General features: G+C 40.7%; 1 protein-coding gene across 6 annotated transcripts in view; it reads right to left on the reverse strand.

Annotated features, from left to right (window-relative positions):
* ZSWIM8 (zinc finger SWIM-type containing 8) overlaps positions 1-24,525 on the reverse strand; it is a 63,425-nt gene that overhangs the window by 15,283 nt on the left and 23,617 nt on the right. For 5 of the 6 annotated variants that reach the window (XM_013960280.2, XM_067299917.1, XM_013960279.2 and 2 more), the window contains exons 2-13: positions 22,666-22,819; positions 21,366-21,460; positions 15,251-15,423; positions 13,400-13,507; positions 10,295-10,376; positions 9,045-9,165; positions 8,474-8,675; positions 7,414-7,589; positions 3,966-4,974; positions 2,994-3,125; positions 1,751-1,930; positions 245-428 (exon numbers count right to left, since the gene is read on the reverse strand). In XM_013960280.2, coding sequence (XP_013815734.2) covers positions 245-428; positions 1,751-1,930; positions 2,994-3,125; positions 3,966-4,974; positions 7,414-7,589; positions 8,474-8,675; positions 9,045-9,165; positions 10,295-10,376; positions 13,400-13,507; positions 15,251-15,423; positions 21,366-21,460; positions 22,666-22,819 — 2,616 coding nt within the window. Of the gene's footprint in view, positions 1-244; positions 429-1,750; positions 1,931-2,993; positions 3,126-3,965; positions 4,975-7,413; positions 7,590-8,473; positions 8,676-9,044; positions 9,166-10,294; positions 10,377-13,399; positions 13,508-15,250; positions 15,424-21,365; positions 21,461-22,489; positions 22,549-22,665; positions 22,820-24,525 lie in introns of those variants that run through there. The other variant, XM_067299918.1, reaches the window with a different exon arrangement.

The following is a 24,525-nucleotide window of genomic DNA, read 5'->3' on the forward strand; positions in this document are numbered from 1 at the left end:
CAAACACACCAATAGGGCTGAAGTATGATAAGTTTCCGATTGTTTTCAAACATAAGCAGAAGCAGAGCCAATTCCACTGGAATAAAAAATATCTCCAGAGCTACACGGAGGGAAAAGCAAGTAATGGTGTGGAAAGATCAAGCTTAGGCTGTTCTCACACAAAGACAGTTCCTTTCTGAAAACCTCTCAAGACCTGGAATCTTAGAACATGCTGTTTGCACATGCAAGTCAATACAGACTGTACCTGGAGTGCACAGGACATCAAAAATAAAGCTAGCCAACATGAGAGGCAGGACAGGACGATAATCACATAACGTCCCTTCTCGCAGTTCTTCAGCTCTTCCTCGAATAGTATTCATCTCATTAGTGCCCAAGGGAATCTTCTTCAAGAGGGCTACAATCTCAGACTCCTGATATGCCAGCTTCACCTGGTAGTGTCCACAAGGAAGCAGAAAAAGCAGCCATCAGCATAGGCCCTGTGGGCAGCTGACTGTTTTTCCCTATACAGATGTTAAAGTATAGCAATAGGTTTTCTTGGTTTCTTAGATGACAGCAACCCTTAGAACCCAAGCCACCCTTACCACTCCCCCCACACTGAACACAGACATTCAAACCTAATACAAGTCTTGCTTCATATTTATATGCAACCTCTTTTTAACTCAAACTATCTCTCTGAAACTATGTACAGAGAAAAAACTTCAGCCTTCATAAGAATATTAGAAGAAGTGTTTGGTTGGATAAGTCATCGGAAAAGGAGATCACTCCTAATTGTAGGAAAAAGCATACTACATTAAGTAATACATCAGCCTGAACCAAGAGGGACTGACTAGCAGACGAATGGGCATGGGGTGGCAACAAGCATGCCACCAGAAGAGAGATCATTACATTTACAACTCTGTGCCATTCCTGCACTTTCTCCATTTTAACATGCAAAAGTGATTGTTTTCTCCAGAACAGCTTAGGCAGCTGGTGACTGCCAACCTCACACTTAATCTCATCAGACCCTAATAAGTACAGATACTCCAAATAACAAGTGTACTTGGTGAATTCCTAGCAACAATACACATTTCCAGAGTCTGCACAACCCTGCAGTCAAAAGGAAGGCAGCTGCAACTCACAGACAAGATCTTAATTGGCCACTTCTTTTTTCTAAATAAGGAAGCCTAATAATCATTAAGCAGCATCCACAGGAACATGCCTGCAACTGTACACGTGTTCATACACCAACAAATGAAATATCAGCAAGAGCAACAGTTTTCCAACATGAAACAATTGTACTAGGTCACCCAAAGGAATACATTTCAAACCATTTAAGCAGTGCAAATATGGATGATTCAGTTTACAAATGGCTTTTTTTTTTCAGATTAGCTAAGCAATCTGGAAACATATTTAAGATAACATGAAGTAAGCTGCTGCAAAGAAAAAAATGTTCATAAAGGAGCTGGCACTTTTTAAAACATTTTTAAGTACACAGATTCATGTGAAATCAAATGCCTGTTGGCAGATGAGGCCTGAGCTTCCTTTTGATGAAGATGACTTCAAATGAAGCGATCTTTCCAATCAAGTTCCAGGAAGATCAATGTGTGCTTGGGATGTGCACACAACCCATTTAGTTCCAATGCAACTAGTTTTAAGAAAACTTATAAAAGCATGACCAAACTTCACAAGCTGAAATGGGAACTACCTGAGCATAAGCATTCAAGTAGCACAGTGTTACTTATGGATACCATCTTTTTGCAATACTTCATACCTCCAGGGCTTTGGTAGAAGCAGGCGGCCTCTGCAGCTCCAGGGCAAACATTCCTATTCGGAAGGCCAGGTTGTGGTACTCCAGCCGCTCACTCAACACAGTCAGCAGGAAAGCAGCTTTGGACAAGGTGTTGGTTGCCATCCAGGTCTGCTTACTGGTTGATACCTTGTTCTTTTTGCCCTGTTTGAGAAGAAGTTTGTAGCAGGACATTTTAGGAAAGGAATTCACCCCAGCTGTGACAGTATGAACAATAACTGTCTGCAGAAACTCCTATGCACCAATGCAGCAAGACAAGGACTGGCCCATTTGTCTAGAAGCAGGTTTATTCTAGCTCTCCTGATTGATTCTATGCCTGTCCTCCCACTCTTTCAGGAGACAGAAGGAAGATGAGAACAAACTTAAACTTCATTCCCTTTGCTGCAGAATTCCAAATCCCAGTGGTTACAGATGACCATCGCTCCTTCCCCCATCTCATTCCAGCACAACACAGGGGAAGATATGGCCTGTTGATAAGACATATGTCCACTATTGGACTGGTGCTGCGCAGGCAGATGTTGCATGCCTGTCCCTTCCAAAGGCAGGGAACCCTTCCATACAGCAAACACTACTTAGTGCCACTACAAGTGATTTTCTGGAAGCTTATGCTTATTTCTTTCCTTCCCAGCTCTCTATCCAGAAATAGCAAAGCTTCTAACATTTCCAGTGGCACATATTTTAAAAGAGGAGACTAAGAGTTTGGGGAAAATCATAAAAAATGGGCAGGTCACACATGCACAGAGCTGCACAAAAAGCAAGACTTTTTTGTGGCTGGTGTATAATCTTATAGCACACAGCAGAAGGTACCTTTTAAACAAAACATCCTTTGAAGTTGATGTTAAATTGGATGTTTTGTTCACCATATTTAAAATATATTCCTAAAGGAGCTGTTTCCTGTAGCTTTTAACAGCCAAACCAAGCATCTCTCTGAAGCAAATGGAAAAGGGAAAGAGCTTTTAACAAAACTTAGTTTCTAAAAGCACCAGGTCCAGCTGAATAGCCTGTTATTTTCTCCCTTCTATTCCCTCCCCCTTCTTCCCCCAGTGATTGGGCACATTAATGACACCTGAGGAGTCCAACCCAAAGAGAGTATCAAGGAACGGCCCTGCATCACAGTAAATGAGAAATGCCTGTGATTGCTACTGCACTCATCCTACATATTCCTTCTCATCTCTAACCCCCGATATCAGACAAGCTCTCTCTCTACCTTAGTTGGTGGCTGTTCCACTTTGAGATCTGGAGGGTTGGCCAATAGGTCCCTGGCCAGCTCCACAGTTAAGCGACATGCTTCATTACTGTATCCATGTGCATACAGGGCCTCTGCACAGGCAAACAGGATCTGCAAGAAAGAACAGATGGTCATATTTGAACCACACTCTCCCAGGCTGGAGGTAACCTGACCAAAGCACTTGTGGCAAAGCCCCTGCAAACACAATTCACAATTAAACTCAGCAGCAGGCCTTCTCAGAGAGTCCTCCTTGCCTGGACCTTCCTCACCATCCCTTTAAGTACTCCTCTCAAAACTCTTATCTTCCATGATTAAAAGTCCCCTCCTCCCTCCAAGTGCTATGATCAGATAATTACTCAAAGATAAACTAAAACCAAAGCTGAGTTACTGTAACTGTTTCCATGCATATCCATTTCAGCTCCTTGCTTATATAGGAGCAAGCCCTAAACATATTTTGAGGTTATTACAGGAATGTGTCACAGCATATTTAGACTGTTTCTTGCTTTCCAGAGAATTTGTGTTTATGTGGTTGGATTTAAATTTTTCCTGCTGGGCATGTCTCAGTCTTTTTTTTTTTTTTTTTTTTTTTTTTTAAATTTGAGCTCAGTCAGTTTTGCCATTTCCAGGAGTGAGGCTAGGGAAAAAGCAGACACTGTTTTGCCTACATTCATAAATCCTGGAATCTGAGATGGTATGAGCCAAAACTGGGACACACTTGAAGGGAGCAGAGCAACAGGAGGGGGTCAAGCTTGTGGGAAGCAGAAGTGTGATATCACTACATTAAGACTGTAGATATGTTATGATACAATGGGTTATGATGATATTATAGTTAAGCACTTGACTTAAAAACATACAAGGTTAAGCGTGCCAGCTGAGAGGGTGGTGAGACAGTGATGTGTACAATACATAAAGAAAACTGCAAAACAGTGTTCTGAACTAGATCCAGCTCACCTCCATCCGGTTCTCCTGCTCCAGAGGCTTTATACCAGCAAATATATCCTGCTCCTCTTCATTCCCTCCTTCAGCTTTGTCATCATCTTCCTTGGCTACCTCCTGTGGATTCAGATAGTATACCTGGTAATCGTCTTCCTCTTCTCCCTCATCCCCTCCCCCTGCTGCACCATTCTCCCCCACTTCTTCTGGCTTCAGGCTCACACCACCGCTGTTCTCATCTGCAGAAGGCAGGTCGTCATCGCCACTACCCATTTCTCCCACAGGATCCTTAGGCGATTTCTTGGCCGTGGAACTGCTCCTGACACTGGGCTCAGGTCCCTCAGAGAAATACACCCCACCATCCTCCTCAAAGGTGTCCCTGTAGCTCCTGCTCAGTGGGCTTTCTGCAAAACTAAACGTGTTGCTGGCTTCTGCCCCCAGAGCCAAGCTGCTGTCATCCAGGCTCATCTCTGCCAAGTCCGGCTCCAGAGAGCTGTCTTCACTGCTCATGCGGCGTTTCCCACTATGTTTACTGGTCAAGCCTTTGCTCACTGGCAACTTGGTTTTGCCCACTCCAGTCTTATACACAGTTTTATCACCTTCCGCTGAAAGTCGTCTCAGAACCCTCTGCGGCGTTTCAGAGACAACTTTCCGTTTTCCAGTGAGTTCCTTTGGACGAACTGCTGGCTCCTGGGGCGAGGGACGTGGCCTGTCCCCAGGCTGCAGGCATGATCCGCCGGGCTCCTGTCCATGGGTTCTACCAGTCTCACAGGCAGTTTCTGCACACTGCAACCGGCAGCTCCTCTGCTGGATGGCCTTTACCCAACAGAATGAGTTCTTCTTGTCAGTGCTGCTATATGTGATCCCAGGAATGGGATAAGCCTCTTCCCAGTTGAAGTAACAGGCTTCCACAGCTGGCTTGAAACCCTGGAAGAGCTTCTCCAGTGATTTCTTGTGCTGACCCCTCTTGACATTATCTATGACTTTCAGCTGCCACTGTCTGAGCTGTGAGCAAAGGTCCCTGCGCCTAAGGGAAGAAGTGAGAGGACAGGTTAGAAAGCAAACAACATACATCAGCAACAAACTACCTCCCAACCCACAGAATACCTCCTCCTCTTGATCAGAAATCTCTTCTGCTAAAATAGATATACACAGCATTAGTAAGAAGATAAGTCTAGAAAAAGGAACAGGTATATTAATGACCAAGTCCTAGACAGGCCCAGAATATAGAAACAACATCAGCACCAACACGAAAGCATGCTACAAACAGGAAGGTTAAAAATGAAGTACTGTCTACTCTGTTAAGAGCCTCAGAAAAGGCATTATAGGTGCCTTAGCAGTCTCAGACTGCTCCTCCCTGGGGGTCAGAATCATTCACAAAACAAAGAGGTGAAACAGCACTGCAAACAACTCTAATCAAGGCTTTCACAAGTGCAATCTAAACAGCCCGTGCATGGAAGCACACTGCCAGACAGAACCACCTAATTTACCTCTTGGGTTCTTATGTTTTACCCAAATATGCCTATCTAGAGGCACAATGATTTGATTTAGGCTGTAGCAGGCTGTCCTCAGGAGACTAAACTATTGCAACCCACAGGCACAGAGCAAGCAAGACAAAAATATAATTAATGTTCAAAAAAAATCTGAGGAGCTGGTAGGATTATATATAATTATTACAGCAGTTAGTTTCATGCCCTATATTACCAGGAGACGAGCAAAGCATTTCTGTGTTCCCCAGCTCCAAACCTCACTTAGAGCCTAAGCATATGAGTGAGATAGTTTGAATGGACTACATGTTTAGCTGATCTAAATCAGGAAGAGGAAAAGATATCTCTAGACACTGCACCAAGTGTCTCAGCCAACTGCCATCTTATTCCTGCCACAGATTTCAGGGATCTGGGATACAAGTCCAACACTTCAATCCTCAGATTTCCTATCAAAAGAACACAAAAGTAAATCAAAATAGGGTGGCCCAATTTAGGTGCAAAAGGACAAAATGAGCTTAAAAGAATGGACTGGTTCTATTTGACCACTAAAGAAACCAATTAACAAGGGAGCAGACTGGCAGGGCTTAGTCAAGGAGAGGATTTTCAGAAGGAAAAAGGAGGAGGGGGAACTACTGAGAAAAGGTAACATGAGGATGAGAGTCTGCAATGAATTACAAATGAGGCAGCAAGTTTCCTTATGGCTCACTGGGAAGAGTAGTGAGAATGGGCAGAAGAGGTTTCTTCCTGATGACTATTCAAACTCTAAGAGAATAGGAAATCAAGCAGGAGCATTTGAATTATGCATGAGTTTAAGTAGGGGCTTTGAGCAAATTTGAAGTGCATCAGATAACTGGAATGTGAATACACATAACACAACTTCATACTTTATTAAAAGCCAAAGAGCTTTTATGGTTTTTCTATGTGATGTGATTGATGTTTGTGTTTATTTTAAGCCTCATTCCCAGTTTCCTACCATCTTCAGTTTGTTTTCATCACCTATGTTTAGCTACTTCATACTGTAAACTGTACAAGACAGAAACTGCATCCATTTTAGTGTTCCTGATGTACCTTACAAAAATATAGCATTATATTAATGTTATGCAGCAATTCACAGAAAGCAAATATTATTAACGTGCTATTGTACTGAAAATAACACCCTTTCTTTGTTCTGAAAAAAATTCTGACTATTTATAGCACATTAAATTAATACAGTACAATTTGCACACTACACTTTGTAGACCTGGTAGAAAAAAAAATATATATTATTACAATGTCAAGCACAATGTTTAACGTGAGCCCTCAGTACCTGAAATGCTATTCAGCTTATGCCAAATAAAATGGTGGTGATTTACCAAGGCACAACATGATTTAGAAACCTACAGAAGCCTCATAATTTTTCCTCAGGCAACTGAAAAATACATACTTGTGATACTACTTGACAATACTTTGCAGAGAACAAGCTCCCTAAGAGCACAGAAAATAAGAAATGGTTCATCTTGAAATGGGTAACAGTGAATAACTGGGCTAAACAAAAATCCACTACATTGCTGAATAGCTCAAGCTTTAAAAAGTGTTAAAATTTATTGGTAGCCTGTATAACCATCCACAGAAAATGTTCTCCACTGGCATGCTGAAATGCAGAATTATGCTCATACATTACAGGGAGAAAAATTAGTTGTTTTCTCTCAGAAAACAACTAACTATTCACAGTACATGATGTTGCTAAAAGTAAGCAACAATATCAGTTAAAGTTGAAAGCAATTATAGTTCTCTCGAACCTTACATAGCACATAGGCCAGAAGGACTAACAGTTGAACAGTTTGTTTAATGAGGTAATGATACAATCACAGGACATCTACAGGAAGAAACCCTGAGTGTGCTTGCATATCACAGAAATAAATGAGAGACTGCAGTCCACTCTTTAAGGAGTCTCGCACTCACTCCACACCCATTACAGATTATCTGATTCTGGTGCTCACCTCTGCGGACTAATAGTTGGGTCAAGGACAGCCAGCCTCCAAAGAACCACCATCTCGTCACACATACTTGCACAGGCATGAGCAGCTACTTCTGACTGGCCGTTGCTGCGGCCCGTGTGCCCGCTAGCACTGCTGTGTGATGCAGACGTTCGCACACTGTACCACCAGCCGGTTATCTGCAGGAGAAAGGATGTTCAGTAGAGCTGTGTTCTGGCTACCGTCCCATCCTGTGCTCTCACTTAACCTTTTAACCACAAGGCTACTGAATCTGTATACCACAGCCACAGCTAGCTAGTACTGCATTTTCATTTCACTCCAAAATAACTGAGCAATAAAGAAGTAGTAGTTTGTGAGAACCAAGGGTCTCAAAATTCATTTCATTCCCAGAAGGCATATGTCCCCATAGACAAAAAAAAAAAAAAAAAAATCACAGCAGGTTTGCTTACTAAAAGCCTTAACATTTGGAGAAAAAAAGTGAATAAATGTGATAAGTGAAACATTTTCTTTCCTCTGCTCAAAATTGAGATATACAATAGCATAATAAGGAAATTCTCACTGCATCTTATATTATGGAGAGAGATCAGTGTCCTGAACTATCAAAGGACATCTTTTTCATAACGAGAATCAAAAATTTATCCAACAGATTATGACTCAAACCTACCAAAAGATACTTTCTATAAAAATAATCAGAGTCTGAAATTCTACCACTCAATGCATGTCAAAATGAAAGCTCATAGGTGGTATACTTTGTTTTGGAAAAATTATTGTAATAAACCACCTTGGCTGGGCAGAAATCAAATCAGGTTTGCTTAAAAAAAGAATTCAGACTCATACACTGATGTTAAAATGGTTAGGTATTCTGGGGATGCAGTATTGCTGGGGCATCACTGAATCAGCACAAGAGCAAACTATAAAATAATTTTGGTGTGGGAAGGCATATGCCTGTAATGCATTTAGATTGATTAAATAAACAAACTCAGACATGAATTTAAAGGCACATGGGATCAGCCTGATTTACAGAAGTCATTCATTTTTCCTCACAGCAGGGAGGTTCAATTACCTGCTCATAATTGAGACACTGGTCAGTCAAAATCTCCAGCAAAGGAGCTGCATTGCTATCCCGTCTCTTAAACATCTCCCGCACGATGGAAAGCAGGTTCCAGATTCCCTCAGGCTCCCTTCCTCGCAGAGGACGCAGGAGACAGGCCCACTCAGCAGCAGCTGGTGGCTCCGTGGAAGAGAGATACATTGAATTCACATCACTGCATATAAGAGAGAGGTGCAGGGATGAGGAAAAATGAACTCAAGCACAGCCACATAAAATCCCATAGGTATATGCTACATCCAGAAGTATGTCTGTGTGCTGAATGGGACAACCATGCATAACAGAAGAGGGGATGCATAGCGAAGCTGGAGAATACCACGCAAGTAAAGTATTGCGCAAATACACAGCGTTCTCTACCAAAATAGCATTGGACAAAGCATGCAAAACTACAGTCTGGAAGGATGACATCAAAACTAAGCATCCTTCATTCCATGGCATCACATAAGGGTACATACTATCAGGTTAAATGAACGAGCTTACAAATTATGTGAATATTACATTTTCCCTTAAATGGGAAACACTTTACCTGAAAACAACAGGAGAGGGTCCACAGAATTTATGAAGAGTTTTCTTTATGTTGTCACTCAGAGTAGACTCATCTAAGTACCAGGTGCTTTGATCTGATGCAGAGGGTCCAGCAGTGGGATCTTAACAAAAGAACACATACACAGTTTGGAGGTTTGGAAGAGATGTTCTCTGTGTGCCCAGCCACAGAGATTATAGGGAGCATATAAACAATGTTACTCAGTTTATTTTATCAGTTGCAGAACTGCTCACTATTTCAAAATGCTATCCTGGCATTACCTTAACCACTGACAACACTAAACTGGGAGGTGAGGTTGGCATGCTGAATGGCAGAGCTACAACCAGGGACCTGAAGAAATTCAGGGATTGTGCCAACAGAAACCTCATGAAGTTCAGCAAGGAAAAATGCAAACTTTTGTACTCGGGGCAGAAAACCCCATGCATCAGTACAGGTTGAAAAGCAAATGGCTGTGTAGCTGAAAGGACTTGAAAATTATGGTGAATGTCAAGTGGAATACAAATTAATGACACACTTTCATCACAAATAAATCAAGCTGCACACTGAGCTATATTAGGAAAAGCATGGCTGCCAGATGTAAGGAAGTTATTTTATCCCCCTCTACTTGCTACTAGTAAGGTTGCATCTGGAATATTGTATCCAGTTTTGGGTCCCCTAGTTTGGCCTCAAAAATGATAATGAGAAACCAGAGGTCTCGGCAGAGAGCTATCAAGACAGTTGGCACAGAGCACACAACCGATGAAGAAAAGTTGAGAAAGCTGGGCTCGTTTTGTCTAACAAGAAGAAGGTGAGGGGTGATCTAATAACAGCCTTCAACTGTCACAAATACAACAGAGCCAAACTCTTTTCAGTAGTGGAAGATGATGAAACAAAGGGCAGCAGCCATAGTGGAAGATTCATACTGGTCATTAGGAAAAAAATCTTCATCAAGAGGGTAATGCAGCACTACAATAGGTTAACACCAAGTTAAGCAGAAAAATTTTCCATTAGAAAGGGTGCGGTGCTCAAAGCTCCTTTCTCCTCTGCACACCCTGAGGAGTCCACCACACCAGCAGTTTCCTGTAGCTGTTCCATATATAAACATATATATCTGTACTTGTCCCCTTTCCTTGATCTCTACCTACAGTCCCAGATATATGGTGACCCATCAATTCAGAAACTCAAAAGCAACAGAAAAATACCTGCTTCCTATCTTTGACGCAGATTACTGAAATAAGATTCAACAAGGTTACCTGGGGCTCCGCACACTGTGTTGATGGCAGTGGACTGAGAAGATAACAACTCATCCAGCAAGCGCTGAGCAGTTGGAAGAATCTGCAAACATGAAGGAAATATTCAATATACATAGTATTTCTTGTCCTGCTATATCCAGCCAAAGATCCAGCTGGACTTTCATGACTGAAGGGCTCATAATATCACAAGTATTAAATATCGGATATGTATTTGTGTGTACATATGTATATGCATGCATGTTTATATATGACATGCATATATTTATATGCCTATTTATTTGTGTGCATGTGTGTGTGTGTATATACATATATATATATAAAATATATAAATATGTACACACACACATCCAGTTACTTTTACAATTTCTTTTCCTAGTTCTTCACCGATAAGTTTAATAGTCATGTTTTCAGAAAGGACAGTAGAGGGTGCTAAAGATAATACAATAGCAGAACTAGCTGTTCCACTTTCTCCTCTCCTTTCTCAAAGCAAACCTTTATGCAAAGCTTATTTCCTACATCCACACCCTAAGAAGAAAATAAAAGCATCATAGGTTATTCATTCCTTTCTCATTTCTTGAGGAGGAGGAGCTGCCAGCAGAGAGTGATACTGCAGCTGGTTTTCAGAGATATGGAAGTGACTGCTGCCAAGGTCACCATTTTCCTGCACTTACTCTGAATGCTTTTTGTTTCTTGTTCCTAAATCATTTCTCTATAAAACGAGTTCATGGGAATGGAGGAGAAAACTATAAATCACATCTATACATAATTCTGCAGGCAGACTTTAGTTCATTTACCATGCTTATAGCAGAGAGACAGTACATACATTAACTCAGGCTCAACACTAAACTAATGCAGTCATAGCTTCTGGCAGTTCAGAGCATAAGCAAAGAAGGCTCACACCTGACTGCAAAACCCTGAGTAGATTGAACTGGCCTTTTTGGGAGGAAAATGAATACCAAAAAGCTCTTTCTTTCCCTCACTTTCAAACTAAGTCTGGGCTGCAACCTTAGATCTATTTAGTCTTTAGCAGTCACATTCACAATAGGCTAGGGATACGGTTAGGATTTAAATGACTAGCAACATAACATCTGATATCCCCCCACCTCTCTCCGCACAGCAGCTGCAGTTGAAGATCATACTCTAAAGCAAACAATATTCAATACACCTTGAGACAGATATTTGCAAATAATACGGACCCATCTCATAGACAGATGGAGAAAAACAACACTTCAGAAGGACATTTTGCATTTGAGTCACCTGAAGAAACAGGCTCAGCATTAAGCTATTCTTGCACCTTTTTCCACTACTACATATTTTAAGTCACCAAGAAGCAAAAAAGTCATGGGACGAGGCAAAGTCACACCTTAAAGTTGAAATACCAGGGACCTCCAGAGACTTTCCCTTGGGCACTTTTGCCAAGACACGCATACCTAAATGGAATACAAAAAGTGGGTTCCAGAAGGGAGATCAGTCTTGGGAGAAAAACTGGGTGAGAACTTCCGTCTGCTCAACATCACTGACATTTTCATAGAAATGCAAAACACTTTCCACAAAGATTTTGAAAAACACCTCTTATCTAGCTGCATTCCTGCAGACCACCATCCCTTCACACTTGGAAGTAACTCAACCACTATTACTGGAGTATAATGTAATTCATCAGCTGGAAATAAGCATAAAATAGAATCATGTGAGCAGCCCACTCTGTTTCTACATCATGTAGTCAAAATACAGGGACCCAAGGTATCAAAATATCTCCATTCAGAAATCTCAGAGACTGTTGGAAGAGTTTGGAGCATGCCTTCCTTTAAGGGAATTATATTACACAGGCTGAGATGCATCTGCCAATAAAATCCACACTTTTCTGTTGGGCAGCATCCCATCAGATTATCTGGCAAGAAGCAATATATTTATCCAGATGTTCCAGGGTGCACAGCTGGTACAAATAACTGAAGTAGAAACAAACCCTTCAAAAAGGAGCAGACACAGAATATATGAAGCATTATATCAGGCAAACAACTCACATGCTATTCAGGAAACAACTACCACCACTACTAGCCTTTTAAAACTCTCCTTTACAAAGTACCGAACTATGTGGCATAAAGCTCTGAGTCCTTAAGGAGGAAAGAAAAGCTTTTCCTTTTCATGTCCTGCAGAAAGATGCACACGCTATTGGTACTGAACTCTCAGCAACAAGAAAAGCCATGTTTTTATATCATTTTCATATTATTGACTCTATTTCCTCTCCTAAGCAGCTTAATATTTCTGGAGATAATTTAGAGGATGTTTCAGAGATAGAATATCTTAGTGTCCCAAGTATACTATCACAATATAAATATTAGGCGCACGCTGACAGTATTCTAACTTCTACTTAAGACATTGTGCACATGGTACTGAAATGTGCCAGGTATTCAGGCAGGGCAGTACTTCTCTGCTTTATTTGGCTGAATCAGAATAAAAAGTTGCCAAGCCCTTATATTTTTAATTTTAAAGCAAACATTTCACAGTCACTTCGATATGCTTGAATAACCGATGCATGCATTTTGACCAGTTGATAGAAATGACCTGACCTTGAAAAATAAAGATATTTGAGGAATAAGAAAGATTTTACCTTTGACTAACAAAATGTTTTTCTCTATTGTTTTTCATAACCCAAATGATTCTTGGGAATCACCAAGAAGCTACATGGGAGAAGTCAAAAGATCACCGATTGGGTGCATTAGGGACTATCCACCTAAGACATATACAACACAGCCCCTGGGTAGTCTTGTCAACTAACAAAACTCACAAAAAAGGAACAACATGATTTGTTCTGACCTAAGTTTTTCACCACTGTACATTTATTTTGTGTTTGATCTTCATATCCACAAGCTAAGCACATATTTACGCTAATATTAACAGCCAGCACTGTTTGCTCTCCTTTTAAGACATCTCTCATCTTTTACTTGGCAACAGGCAATTGTCAAATAATAGAATGGCAAATTTGAAAAGAACTGAAAGCCAGTAAACTCCTAATCAAATAGTATAACTGGTTATCTTGCAACAAATCCACTCAGAATAAAGATACTAGAATTTAACAAGTCAGTCCTACTAATTGTCCCCATTTACCTGTTGTGGAAGTTCACTGATTAGGTACTGAGCAAATTTTTGCAACTGATCTCTTTGTAGCCGAGACAAGGACTCAGAAACAGGAGCTCGTAAGCATACCGCAGACGCCTGAGGAAAGAAAAGGAGACATAATGCTGCCATTAACAGGTCAGACATAACCTGTGCCCACTGGACGATTCAGCATCACAAACAACGGCTGTGGCAAAGCACATCATTCTTGGCCTCGACGGACACAATTTTTTTCTGTAATTATGTACAGCAGAGTGTTGCAGATAAGATGCAAATAAGCTGTCTAGGTTTTATAAAAACTGTTTTTAAGAGTTTCTTGTCAAGGAAACTGCTTTAACAGCTGTGCTTAAGATCTGTTGTTGCTAGCAATTGCACAAATACTGGCAGAGATTTCACAAACAAACCTCTTAAATAGGACATTATTTTTTAAGCTTCTGGCAAATGAAGTAGCTTGGTGGGGGGCTGTTTCACAGAATCACAACCACCTCATTTATCCCATTAAACATTTTCTCTTCAATCTTAAAATCAATCTCATTTCTTATCTCAAAACAACAAGTCATAGATAATAAAAACTAGTTTCCTCACCTTTTTTACCATACAGACTAAAAATAGTCCAAACAGCACACATCTAAAACTTAACTTGGAAGCAGGCAAGAGCACTTTGATGATACAGATGCTTCTGATATTGATTTGTCTACATAGAGCAATATCCTTTAGAATGTAATTTGTTGGTGTTCTCAATCAGTATACACAAACATGAAAATCCTTTCACTATCATCTTTCAGGTGGGAGAAAGGATGGGGATGGGGGGGCATGATCATCTTACACAGGTTCCAAACTTTCTGGGTGCCAATACTACAAATTAAAGTTTCCTTCCTAGTCTCACTCTCCACAACTATTTCAGAGCAGAACCTAAGTCTTTGCCAACTCTACTACCATGACTAAGGACAGAAAGTATACTGATATTCTGATGATTTCATACAACTACCAATTTAAGTCCACTACAGTTGTCTATTGTGAAATACCACTGACAAACTATTAGCAAGTTTCAGCAGGTAATTAGCACTCATTTAGGAGCTGGAGTTGATCATAACCATGTTAGCTATAAAATGTTGTGTGACAGCAGAAAATCTTCTGTTCCTTTCAATTTTCCAGGCTTAATCCTTCCTTAAGACATATTTCTTACAGCTTTCAAAGATTTAAGGAGATAAATCTGCACACAAGACTGAATGCTCAACCTGTATATCTCATGTGGATTCTACCGTTTTTCACTTGGAGTTCCTTGGGATAGGGAATACATTTTCACTGTATACAAGGCCACACAATGCTACAGCCAAATAAAAATATAAACATAACTACCTGTTTGAAATCCACAAGTCAAAATGACAAATGACTGGGTAAACATAAAGGCCAACAGTGATCAAAATGACTTTGCCTCTGCACTCTGAGTGATCAAACAGCCTAAAGAAAGAGCTTTTAAATCCCATATTTACAAAGACTTTTAATAAAAGACTAACTATTGGTGACCTTTCACTCCTTGCAGAACTGAAGAAAGAGTGACTTATTCTAGCATTTAAATGAGAAACAGGAAGGGGCCAAAAAGGATTGTTTACCTACTCTTAGCAATTCACACATTATCAAAGGACATTCTGCAGCTTAGAGCCTTGGTCATTTCACACTGCAGACTGCAACTGTGAGCGCACACTTGCACAATCTGTAACTGAAGAGGAATGCCAAGAACAGCTTCCCTAAGGAGAGTGCACGATGCATGAAGCTGTGATGACAGACAGACTCGGAGGATAAGATGCCTAGGGAGGAGCAACACAATATTTAAATGCCTACATTGTGTATCCGGAAGAGACAGAGAGCCACGACGTGAGCACACCACTTGGCCCCAGCTCCACAGGTGCAGCTGCATGACGTGATCCTGCATCGGTCAAACATCACCGCCACGTTGTACGCACCTTTGGGTGGCACCATCTGGGGCGGTACCACAGTGGCGCTCAGATGGAAGCCTGTCAAAATTCAAAAGTCCAAAGTTACTGCTCTGGTAGGCCAGGCCTAGGACAGGACACATTCAACTAGCATGGAAATTCATGTATGAGCAGTGTAAACAGCAAAACAATAATATTTGTAGCAACCTGGCAACAACATCCACACGGGAATGGCCACTAGTTTAGAGCTAGTCTCCAGCACCTGTCTCTTCCCAATCAGCTACAATAGCACACTAGCAGAGAGATGTAACATGTTTTAAGAAGTTCAAAAAGACAAGCTTTTAATATATTAATTTATATTTAACAAGGTAAAGCAGGAATGGATCAAGCCACCACTGGAAGGCGTGGCTTTTGGATGGTGGGGTCACAGCTAGACTACACATACTTTGGGCATGACTTGTGTGTTAATTAACTGGCAACAGTGCAGAAGAACAGGTTAGGCCATTTCTTCAGAACTATTTTCAACTCAATCAACTTTCACAATATTGCAGTGAACTAAAGGAGGCAGCTCTTATACCTCTTATCATCACCTTGTGGCTTCAGAAGCCACCAATTTAACAAAACTATTTCTTGTAAATTATGTACCTCCTTGCAATTTTGAAAAAAAAAAAACTTTTATAAACCAGGTACTCTGAAAACAAAAACAAACAAACAAAAAAACCCCACTCTTGCTCAAATTAAAATCAATGGGAAAGGGAAATTTCTGCAACAATACTTAAAAGAATCCAGCCCACTCCTCTGTGCTCAAACAAATGATTTATGAATCTCATCTTGGGCAGGATGACAAAGAACTTTAATGAGACTTGGCTTCATGTAAACTCAAGTACAGTACATTCCAGTTGTACTCATAATGCAGCTTCTTCTACAAATAATGGTCATCCAGAGGCACAACATAGGGAGCAGGAAAAGGCCATTAAGAGCACAAATTTTCTGCTTGTCTCTAAGGCCCCTATCACCAGTTAATTTTCTTCAGTAGCAATGAATATCAATCTCAAAACCTTTTCAGTAGATTCAATTTCAGTTTTAATGCAACATAAACAGCACGAAGGACATCAAAGCTACAATCAGAATTCAGTCCAACTATCTACCTTAGGTAAAAAGATATGGCTTGGGACAGATGTTTGAAACAGTTTCTCCATCATCAGCATGGGCAAGTAGGTTATAAATCCAGGTTACTAAGTTTTATTATGATATGGTGAGATTGTAATAACCATGGTGTTCAGTAGCGCACATGACCTATTAAAACCCATTTAAAACAATGTGCAGTAATTCTTTCTCAAAATATAAACCCTATGCCAATACAAACTTGCTGTTACCTTGTTTAACCTTTTTATTTCTCCTGTGCATCAGGATTTAAATCCTCTTCCTGATGTGGGTGATTATTTTGATTAGTACATATAATGCCACCCAAATTCTTCAGCTATTTTAGCAATTGGAACAGAATCAAAACAAAAGAAGGCATTCACCACAGAATTACTGCACTGCTTATTACTAGCTACAGCTCTAATTTATGCTCCACACTTGGATAATACAACCCAAACAGTTCAGCTAGTCCTTCTGCTACACTAGAAGCATCTCAGACTAATGCCAAGATGTCCTAATTTTCACAAAAGAGAATTAAGCATTTCACAAACTGTAACTGCAGCAATTTTGTTTCACTGAGAAAAAGCAGCATTCTAAAGGTGTTAAGGAAGAATGGGTCACAAGTATGCCTTCTTATCCAGATCCTCGCAGTCACATGAAGACAATTAACTGATTAAATGCAAAGAAGAAAGAATGGTTTTAAAAAGAGACAAAGAGATGAAATTTTTAAGGGCTGCCATACAACATATCACAAGCTTGAACTCACCCTGTAGCATGATGGACATTTCTGCCTGTGACACTGCTAATTCAAGCAGCCCTGCCCAATTCTCTTGCACCATCAATCTTGCTGTACTGAACAACTGTTTGTGGGATGGCACAGGAAACCACATCAGGGAAAATATCTGGATTAAATTAATGACTACTTTTATCAGGATAAATATCACAATCCACTTCACTGTACAGCTTACAGACAGCTGAAGCTGCATAAATTGAAAAGGTGACAATAATGGGGACTGTTCTGGACTGCTTAGCCCAATGCTACTGCTTAAAGAAATGGTCACCAAACTGTACTCATTTACAGTGCAACTGCAACTATTACCTGCTCTGGCAGATCACAGCTCTTGTCCTCTTGCTTAAACATGAATGCAAGAGTCATGTCTACTGCATACCTAATTGACCTGGCCACCTTTTGAAAACTGCAAGAACAAAGAATGGGCTTCTCTCCCATTCAATCCTGGCTCCCACTAGTCATCAACAGCAAATCTACTCCCAAGCACAACAGTACTTTACAAAAAACTAACTGCCCATATGTACCAGCAGCATTCATTCTGCAGCTGCATGCAGCCTACCAGAAAAATGAAGATCTGTAGCCTATTCTCAGCAAGCTCCACTCCCAGGAGACCTCGAGAACAGGCCGCAGGCCAGAGGAATTGCTCTGCCAGTAGTCATGCTCCCCTGGCTACTTTTTTTTTTTTTTTTTTTTTTTTTTTTTTTTTTTTATGTATTGCATGCACAGAGCAAGTTTAGTGCTTCTGTGAAAGCACTTAGGCTTGCTACACAGAAAGTGCATCTCACACTTCATACGAGTACCAGGTTTTCTGCTCACACACAGAACAAATGCCAGGCAGTACCAGCCTAGCACCAGTATACGCCAATACAGTACCAGTGCTTCAGAGGATGCGTCAAGCCTAGCACGCATTGTACAATAAGGTCATAATTCACAGAGAGCACCAGGAGTTATCTGCTGCACCCAGGAAGCAGGTTTTATCATGTCGTGAAGAACGGGTAGCAGCATGCTGTCTTCTGTGATACTCAGTTAAGATGCATGGTTTGATCAAGCAGAAAAACTGGAAATAATCAACCTGCATCCCAAATCAGGTCCCACAAAATGGAGACGGCTTGTTTTTCAGCCCATGACCTACCCTTCGCACTGCCCTCCCCCCAAAAATTAATAGTCACAGCCTTGACAGAAAGCTAGTTATGGGGGTGGGAAAGTGCGTAAATATAAAGATCATATGCCAGTTTTCTAAAAAAGAGAATGATTACAAATAGACAAACAAAAAGCCCCTTCATCACCTTTCAGGAAAAGCACCTAGAAGGTAGGCATGAATCCCACTGTTAAACTCCAGCTTCTAGGACTGTAGGACTGCTGCATTGCTGTATACTCATTCATTCTGCATTTAGTATTTATTTTATCATGAAATTCATTTACTGAGATATTTCAGGTCTGTTTATTCACTTTGCTGAGATTCTATTAGTCCTCATGATTTCAGATGGAAATGCATAAATTGGAAACACTACAAGCCACTCAGTAAGCAACTGGAATGAAAACATTTAAGCGACCTATGAGTTAACACTGCCTCTATTTTAAATACTTCCTGCAATACATTTGCAATACAAGCTTTCTTCACTGATACTAGATAGTTCTGCTGCACCTATAACAGTGATAATAAACATGCCTCTGCATACAATTTAAAAACTTTTTTCTCTGGCTTTCCCAGAACTAACAAACAGCAAAACAAGAGCTGAACAAAGGCTTTTAGACAGGAAGTAAAGCAAGGCAATTCTGGAGTTTTTTCCTTTTTTCTAAGCAAGATGGGAGAAAGTTTAAAAAGCAGGAAAGTTAGAGACACTATTCAAGGAGATGCAAAAGTTAGAATCAAGAACTACACTGGGTCTGCTGCTGCCTTCCTCAATTGCTAAAAAGAAAAATTAGAATAAGAGACAAAAGTCTGAAATCAGCAACTACAGCACACCTATTTGAGAACAATGTCTTCAACGCTAGGAGGCAGGTGGATGACTGCTACAAGGGAATGTGCAGGGAAAAGTCTATAAAAGCCAATCCTTTTGGTATGTGCAGTGGAACACAAAAGTGGGTCTATGAAAAGTGAAGAGGTGCTACTGTCCAGAAACTATGGATATGGATTTGCATGTGAACAAGATGACTAAGATTACATATTTATCTTTAAAAAAAATCTTAAACAGAACTGCAAAGATAAATAGGACACTTGTCAGTGTACAAAACTCAAAATTGCAACCATGCACTTTAAATTCACTTAGAGGAGACGACTAATATTATATCTACCCCATATATACTAACCAGCTTCTCAGCTGCTATTCGTGGGGCAGAGGAGGGGAAATCAAGCCATTAGGTAGTTTTCTAAGTTCCTCTACCAAGAGGGAAGCAAAGTTACTTCCCTCCCTTCCACACAGACACTCCTTTGTCAAGAAGTCCAGTTGCTGTGTGCGGACTGGGGAAGTTCTTTTCTGGCGTCATTCACGAGCTCCTCTTTTTTCCTGTTCCCTTCCTTCTCCCCCAAGCATAGGTATTACACTAATATTTCTAGCTTTTGTTCATTTACATTGCTCTACACCTCTTCCTTGCCCTTTTAATTTATTACTAGAACAAGTTTTGACCACAGCCTCACCACTGTATGTTAAATACTTTGCTCTTTTCTACTGTTAGTGTCCCAGGAATTATTGAATTTCAGCCAGTTTCCTTTTAACTCATTTTGTCTCTCTTAAATTTGCCTTCCTGAAGTTCAGCAGATGCCTTAGAGGCTTCTCCCAGCATTTCAGCCCTGACATCAAGGGGCTTATATATGCACTCAGATTGCAGTTTAATCCTATTTAGCTCAATTTTGCTGATGATCCAGAATCACTGTCTGGTCTCACAGACACCTCAATGTACGATGTATGTATGAGAAAGTACTTCACCTCCATTCTCAAGAATTCCTGCTAGTGTTACTGCCATAGGCAACAGACTAGATAAAGTCCTTTCAGATGCTTTACCTCATGTTCAGAACACAGTTCAATCTCTTGCAATTTGCATGTCTCAATGACCACGTTCTCCTCCTTTCCTTCTTCCCCAGCCTTCACAGCATGAGTTCCTTTCATTCCCTTGTTAAGGGTCCTTTACCTGAATTTATTCATTCCACTGATCCTCAAGAGTTAGGTGTTACCGGCACTGGCAACTGAACAGGCCCACAGAAGTTTCCTTCCCTCATCACAGGTAAATATAGGAACTTCTCTCCTGAACAATGTTCAACTTTTTACATTACCATTTTCTTATACAGCTGGGCTCAGTTCCCACGTCAGCTAGCATCCTAATTCTGAAGCTTATACTTTGAGCAATGTTCCCTCGATCTCGCTTGTCATGCAGAAAAACCAACACATCTGCATCAGCTTGACATGGTCCACCTGACATACTAGTCTTCACCTAATTCCTTCCTGTCTAACATCTGTCACTGGAACAACCAACTCAGAATTTGTCCTTACCTTGAAGGGTTTAATGAAAAATCCAGAGTCCGGTTTCTTGTTTAAGATAAGATTAGTTTCCATTACAGTAAAAAGATCAAGATGAGTGAAGAAGAGGAGGGATAAAACCCACAGTCTAGCAACAGGCATTTCCCTCTGCTCTTATACAGTTACCCTTGTAGTAACTGTATTATAAATACAACCCTCTGCTATAAGAATAATACCTAAGCTTTGCAAACTTCACCTCTGCTTTGTATAACATATACTTTATGCAAAGCATTAATTTGATCAGATCACTAGGAAGCCAAGTTCTCTTTATCACTGAAGAATTTAAATGTTATAGAATGCTTGTGTCTCCATATAGTTTTCTCCAAAAGGCTCAAATCAGATTAAGCATCAAATTTGCAAATTTGGCTTTTCATTCAATTTTACAGCTCAGCTGATGGAGGCTGAAAGAAAACACAGTATTTTGCTCAAGAAATTACAAAGCATACACGTTGCAGGGAGTTTAGTCTAGGATGCCAGAAAAGCTAGTTTTGAGACATGGTCACACCAATGCTGTCCCACTGCAGATATGGTTTGGGGAGTCTGAAATACCTAGACATGGAACTGCAGTGTCTTACCTATCTGGAGAGGGTCTTTGACAGCCCTCACCCGGAACAGCTGCTCTCCTCGCTGGAATTCATCTGCACTGCCATTTGCCAAACACGAGTACAATCTAGAAGAAATAGACATAACATATCAACATCAGTCTAGTTCCAAGAAACTGCACATTCTTATCCTCTTGCCTTCTTTGTTGACCTGGCTTTTGACAAATCCTTATCATCTTCACTTTTAAGATGAAGTCCACCTCTTTTTTGCCATTTCTCCATAACACTTCAAATCACAAAAATCATTGGTCTCTTTCTAATTGGGTTTGTGTATAGCCATTGGCATTTCTAGGAATTTTAACCTAATGCTCTTGAACACAAATTCTTTCATGGTGTAAAATTTAACTTTTATATAAAGACTAAAATTACTTCAAGGTCCAGTGTCAGCATGCCACAGTAAGAACTTCTTTGCACTTCTAGATGAATTACCACACGCTCACACGAGATTTTCCACTTCTGTGCTCACCGGAATAACTGCTATAGCATATACAACCAACTGGTTTGTTCTATTCCTCCACAACTGATCTTTCTAACTATTTCAGCACCTACTGGCATCACCTCCCCCAACCGGTATTAGCATGTTAGATGAATGCATCTAACAATCGTCAGGATGATGTTTCCTGGAAGAATGTAAAATCACTACTTTCCTACAACATTCTGGATGCACAGTTATTTGAGAGGTATGCTGTATAGAAAAGCTTCAGGCAAAACACTTTGGTAAAAGATCTAGAAGCACAAAATTTTTGACTACATAGTCACCCAATTTATTTAGAATCATAAGAAATACGGTCAACTCTCTGGCTGTATCCATTCTGACCACCTACGTACTCAGCCTGTTTCGAGCCTCAAACTGGCACAGACAAAAAGCTTGCACAGCATACCGAGATAGCCCTCCCCAAGAATTTCTGAGCTCAGTTTAAGTTCTGACTCATGCAACAAACAGATCCGAACTGGAAAGAATACTGGGTAAGACTTACCTAAGGGCAAACCTATACAAACAAGTTACTGCCAGGCAAACTAAGGTGTACATTTATACTGTATAATTTACACAGAGAACCTGCATGTGCTCTTCCTGGGACATATGCAAGGCAGCTTACCTCTCAGTAAAAATCCACATCATGGCATATCCCACAGTAATCCATCTGCACACTACAACCTGGACATACAAATATTAGGAGCAGCAACTATACAGGACATCAAATGCACAATAATTCTTTTCTAGTGAGCAGAACTTTTCCAAAAACATCAATGAAGCAGAAATAGCATACATTACCTAATGTCTTCCTCATTTTCTGGGAAACTCCAGAAGGCGATCCGAAGCTGCAGTTGCTCAGGCACTGGCGGATAAACTTTCTCCACCACCTCGAATGGAATGTGAAATGCAACCTGCTTTGCAGACAGTTCCACCAGTGGGATCACCAGCCCATCTAGCAAGACAAGAAACAAAATGCAATTAGCCACTAGAGGAACTAAACTCGCGAGAAGTTAGAGAGATCAGAGAAGGAAGCTTTTTCATTTTCTTTCTTCTCTCACCAAGTTCAAGGATCAATCAGTGAATGGCACCACAGAACTTTTCTGAAGAGTCACCTGCCAACTTCATGTCTGTTTTCAGCCCCACAGGGCAGGGGCTAGACATTCCTAAAAACCCAGTCATTCAGCAGGACAGCTGCACTAGCCTAGTAAACATCAGTACTCAAACTTTATATTCTGACAAAACTAAAGCCATTTGGTAAGACTTAAGGTAACCAAATATTTTTCACATATTTCTGTTAAAATATGGCATGTGAATGCCAGGTGATTATGCAATAAAGCACTATAACAAGGTACACGCACAAAAGAGTAATGGAAAGGTTATGCAGGAACCTTACTGTTGGGGTTTTTTGTAACTTACAGTATTCTGCAGTTTACAAGACTTCCATTTAAAATAGCGTTTGCTGTTTAATTCTTCTCACAGCCACCTTTCATAAGACATCTATATCGCAAGTTCTTTAAAGAAGCAATTGGGAATTCACATGTTCATACAATGCTGACTGCACTGAGCCTCTGAGGACCTCAGAGCGCACTACGAGCTTTACACAAACAAATTTAACCACCACCTTTCCACTAAACTAACTCCACTTTTTGTGCGTTTTTAAGTGCAGATCACGATTTCTTGTCATCAGGCGATGGGAACTTTATGTTTCTGCCAAGGAGGAGAATAGACTCTGCTCTGAGCTAGATTACACTCTAAAACCAAATGCCAGACTTGGCTTATCTGCAAGCACCTCGCTGCTTCATTGAGATCACTTCCTGACCCATCGGTACAGCAGCCTTGGTTCCCCTTGCCTTCCAATCCCTGTTGCCAAGAGCCTAATTAACTCGGTTTCAGATATTCGATGTTATGTCTCTTCACCTCCCTAACCAGCTTCTAAAACACCACTGGAAGCCAGAATGTAAACCAATCTGGCCCTCAGCTTTCCCTCCCCACCGGCCTCCAGGCAACATATCAAAGGAAAACTTAAGCCCTGATGTCACTAAGCGCTTTCTCACTCTCTGCCTAGAGACACCCGCCAGTCCCAACAGCTGGGAACCAGATAGGAAGGGAGAGGGCTTTGAAAGCACATGCATGCAGTGAAGCAGCCAAGATCTCCCCCAGTACTGAACAGACCTGTCAAATGGAAGGGTTACATAAATATGGAAAGAACATACAGTTTTCAAACATCCACATTTTTGATTACAGTGAAATTAGATACACTAGGCAGCATTCCCTGCTAATAGAGAGGCAACTAATGTAGTCAGTCCTTTACTGTCACAGGATTATTTCTCCAACACCAGTGAATTTTAATCTGCATTAAAGATGGAGCCTCTTCTTTACAGCGCTAAAATCCCATCCACAAATGTGAGAGCAGCAGACTTTACAATGAACACTGATGGAAAACGGAGCATCCCTTTCTCTTTGGCTAACAGGTAAACAAGATCTTGGGGGAAAAGTCATTCCCCTTCTCAATCTTGACAATTGGCATAGGTGTAAAACTTCTGTCAAGTCACTAAAAAAACCCTATTTTTATTAGTGCAACACATTCAATTTAAATACCATGGTTGTTACCACAGTAGCAGTAAATACCATAGGAGGTGCAAATTGAGACACATTGAT

This window comes from Apteryx mantelli, chromosome 7, assembly GCF_036417845.1.
Source record: "Apteryx mantelli isolate bAptMan1 chromosome 7, bAptMan1.hap1, whole genome shotgun sequence".
Lineage (NCBI taxonomy): Eukaryota > Metazoa > Chordata > Aves > Apterygiformes > Apterygidae > Apteryx > Apteryx mantelli.